The sequence below is a fragment of the Sorex fumeus genome, unplaced genomic scaffold (assembly GCF_029834395.1).
Source record: "Sorex fumeus unplaced genomic scaffold, SorFum_2.1 ptg000086l, whole genome shotgun sequence".
Taxonomy (NCBI): Eukaryota; Metazoa; Chordata; class Mammalia; order Eulipotyphla; family Soricidae; genus Sorex; species Sorex fumeus.
In genome coordinates, this window is record NW_026606143.1 from 23,681,994 (window position 1) to 23,686,468 (window position 4,475).

Genomic DNA, 4,475 nt, shown 5'->3' on the forward strand with positions numbered 1-4,475 from the left:
GATAGATCTTATTATTCATTTACCTATGCACTTTTCCCTTTGTTGGTAAAAATTGTGTATGGGTGTATGTGTGTATGTGTGTGAGTGTGTGTGTGTGAGAGAAAGAGAGAGAAAGAGAGAGAGAAAGGTCTGTTTGTAGGTGTGTCAAGTGTCAGCATTTAATGAACAAAATCTGCCCTTACTTCAAGGATAAACACATTTTGAAATTTTCATGTCAGAGTATTTTATAATTGTTAAAGACAAGAATAAAGGGTTATCACTTTTAGCTTCACAATAAGACAATTTTTTTTTAAACCAGCATTAGCAGTCTTTAGGGTTGGACCAAAAGAGAGAAAAAGACAGATATAAAAGATACTAAGGTAAGAGTAAAAGAATGAAAAGGTAAGAGAGGCAGAGGAAGCCAAATGAAGGTATTTTTTCTTCCTTTGTGAAAATAGAAGCTAAAAGGCAAATTTATAGTAACATTTTTTCATTTAGAGTCCAAACTACAGCTTCTTGCACTTTTTAAGATGGCAGGCATGGTGTAGGATCTTGAGCTTCTTCAGATGTATCAGATGTACTGGAGGATTCCTCAGAATCTGAACTTCCAACTTGAGCTCCATAAACTTCTCCCTGACGATTACCACCAAGACGAAAATATCTGGGTGTCAAGTGACTCATCAGGAACCAAACCGTGCTGTTGTTAAAAAGACCAGTGTGTTGATTGCTATCTTCATTTCTTTCTTGCTTATTCCTTTTCATCAGTGACTTTATCCAATCAGGATCGGTGGTATCTGCGCTGGAGGGTGCCCAGATCTTGGCTTCATAGTCTAGACCACAGGTCGCTATTATAGGTAGGTGAGGGTGGGGATCAAGGCAGTTGATGGTACCTTCCTGGTCCCCCTCCATACACTGAACAACCTGGCTAGACGACTTATCCCAGAAAAATATATGTCCACAATCACTTCCACTCAGGATAAACTGACTTCTGGGACCATAGAAATTGACACCTTTAACTGAGGCAGTATTTCTATGACCTTTGTATCGCCTCACGTACTGGGTTCCATTGCAGCTGGAAAGATCGAAGAGATAAATATCTTCATCGTTGTAACTGGCCAGGAGCTCGCTGCCATCATGGCTGTACACCACGCTGGTGATGTTTGGTAGCAAATCACTCATGATCAAGTGCTGAGGACAGAATTTCTTAAATACACCATTATTCACAGTCACATCAATTTTCCTCTGGTCATAGATTCTAACAAACTGATCTTTCCCGGCCACTGCAAACTGGTGAATATTGGCAGGATTCACAGAGATCGTATAGAGCCCTACTTTATTCTCATTCTCCTTTGTCACGACCACTTTGGAAACAGGCTGCTCACGCCGGAGATCGATATCAAAGACAGCGCCATCTTCACCAGACGTGAGAAACCTGTATGGGCAGGATGGCACTGGAGCCATCTTGTGAGCCGCTCCACGGTGCTGGGCCACGCGTTTGTTATTTTGGCAGGATGGGGTGGAACCCAGCTCTACCACCCGAATTTGCCCATCGCGGCCACAGATGGCCAGTGCAGAGTCGCCACAATTGGAGAGAAACGTGGCATGATAGACATTACTGCGAAGGCCACTTTCAAAGTTTAGTAGGGGCCGCTGGTGCACCCAGTCCCAAATGATCACTCTCTGATCATCGCTGCCGCTCAACAGCCAGGTGCCGCTCTCATTAAACTGCACCGAATTGACGCAACCATGATGGCCTTGCAGCTCACTGTGCAGCTGGAAACGCTGCACAAGAGCTCGGGCCCCACAGGCCTCGGAGACAAAGCAGGGCCTGGAGCCCAGCTGCCTATCACGGAGGGCAGCAATGACTCGCCAGCGAGGTCGGGGGAGGGGAGAAACCTCAGACTCCACCCACGCCTCCAGGGCTACATCCTCCTCTGACCGCCGCATGTCACTGTTCGGCCTACGTACCCGAAACCGCGCACCACCTTCTGCTGCGTCATCAGACTCTTGGCCCCTGATGTTGTAATGAGATGGGCTGTCATCGTAGTCGTGGTCTCTCAACGGAGCCTGCACCGTGCGATCCCGGCGTGGGGCTGACCGTTCTCCGCCTGGGCCTTGCTGCTGGGTGCTGGCTGGAGCGCCATTGCCGCCATTACTGGTCTCGCTCCGGCTCGCTTCGCCATTTGGGTTCTCCCTCCTCACCTCAGCTCCAGCCTGCCCCTCGGAGCTTTCAGACAGGTTTCGGGCCGCTCTGTCTGGGAGGCCAGACGCACCGCTGATGTTATCAGACATTTGAACCAGCCCACGGCCTGCCGGACCGAGCCAGTAGAACGAGAGGTCTCCTTCCACTTGCCTCTACTGCGACTGCGCAAGAAACAGCCCAGTTCCGGTGCCTTCACAAAGCCAGAGGGGCAAAATCCCGCGAGACTGAGATCAGCCGGAACCAGTTCAGTCACCGGTGAGGTGCAAAGGTCCCTCCATCCAAAGTCTCGCGAGAGCTTGAATTGTTTCAACCCACGAGGCCTGTTGCTACCACTGTCTTACATTGTTCCCATTTGAAAATAGAAACATAGTGCGCTTCTAAAAGCTTTTTTATTGGAGTAGCCGTAGCAAAAGGGATCCGTCTTAGCTAGAACAGTTTTCTTGAGTCCCTTGGTGTTCCATTTGAAGATAATGTGCCTTCTGATTTTAAGAAATGGGCAGAAAATGAAAAAAAAGTATCTAAGGGCTCCAAGGCTAGTGAATTCTCACTCACTGTGTCCCGGGCATACAAGAAGTCCCTTCAGCAAACCAAATGGCTCAAGGTAACCTTGAAAGAACAGACTGATAGAAATAGCAGAGTTGACAGGTGCTTCGTGTTTTCATTGAGATAAAATGAATACTTTCAGGGAACAGATCTTGGCAGGGTGCTTGCCTTGCACATGCCTGATCTGGGTTTGAATCCCTACACCCTCATAGTGTACCCCAGCTCTGATAGGAGTGATCTGTTAGCACAGTCAGGAACAATCCCTGAGTGCTGCCTGATGTGGTGCCAAAAAGCCCCCAAAAATCAACAACAAAAACTTGGTATGAATAGATCCCAAATATTTCACTGGACGTGCTTTTTTATGTGCATAAAAATTTTTATTTTCTGACATGCAAATCAAACCTAGTTTCCTGTACTTTTATTCTTAAATCCGACACACTTTCTTACTAAGAAGAGTAAACTAGCCCCTCATGTAATCAACGCTGAAATCAACTGGTCAATCTGAAGTAGGTATTGTCATGAGTAATTGTTTCAACCACTTGAGATAGAAGTGCAATCTTTTTTCTTTTTCCATTAGAGAGTCATATATTAATTTGGAGTTAATTCCATTTAAGATGAAGGTGGGAAGGGAAAGTGTCTTTGTGGTAAAGCAAACCTAATATGAGACCTGGGTGGGGGGGATATCATTTAAGGTAAAATATAAACATAATTTTATGAAAAATTATTCTGTCATAGAACTCTCAAAATATTTTAAATATCTCACCAAAATATAGGGGATGGGGGAGAAACCTGGGAGGAGGGGTAGAATGGTGAGAATATGTGGGAGAAAGAAGGATGGAGGGTGGGAGAGGTTTTTAGATAAGAAGGCTCCTCAGAGACAATTGGAATTGTGGGGTTATCATCAGAAATTCTCAAAATTAATTAAGGCAATGTCAGTAAATTTTCGAGGGATTATGGTAAACTGCTGAGTAAGAATGCTGGGATGAAGACAGCAAGATTTCCCTCAAAGTAATTGCAAGATCAATGCAAAATTGATTAAACATAGAAGTAGAAAGTCTTCTAAAAGACAGAATGGTTCCAAGGCTAATAGTAATGGAAAGGTACATAAAACAATATTCATAGCAACTTAAAAAAATTTCACATCAACCTGAAAACGGTCTGAATGCCCATAAGTAATAATGTAGAAGTGTATTTGAATATATTCCTATATTGTGAATTTGAATATATTCCTATATTGGAATAAAGTACAAACGTGAGGGATCGTGAATTAAAATAGCATCATCATACAGAGCTGAATCTTAAAAACAATTAATGAAAATACAAATATAGAATAATAGTCATTTAATTCTTTACTTTTAGTCATGGTGATTTACAATATTGCCAGTGATAGAGTTTTGTGTTTACAATGAACATTCTTTCACCACACTCCTTCCACATTTCGCTCCACTATTGTGGTAGGGTCCTTCTCTCAAACACTAACCTGCCACCCTTCTCAATGGTAATATCAGTTCTGTAGACCAGTTCTCTGATTCTGTTGCCTTTGACATTTGCTTTATCTTTATGATGTTATTTAATTTTTATGAAGATACTTAGTTTTCATTTGTAATAAAATCATTGTAGAAGGTAAGGAAATAGTTCAAATTTAAGGATAATTGCCTTTGGAGAAGAGGAGAAAGCTAAAATCTAAAAGAGAAGAATCTTTAAAAATCTTGATATTATTTATAGTTTATCCTGCTTGGTTTGATTATAA

The 4,475-nt window shown here is 43.0% G+C and overlaps 1 protein-coding gene across 1 annotated transcript; it reads right to left on the bottom strand.

Moving 5' to 3' along the window:
- Positions 1 to 504: 504 nt before the first annotated feature.
- LOC130039267 (DDB1- and CUL4-associated factor 8-like) lies at positions 505 to 2,271 on the bottom strand. The gene has a single exon (XM_056131114.1). The coding sequence runs from the start codon at positions 2,269 to 2,271 to the stop codon at positions 505 to 507; it is 1,767 nt and encodes a 588-aa protein (XP_055987089.1).
- Positions 2,272 to 4,475: the final 2,204 nt, after the last annotated feature.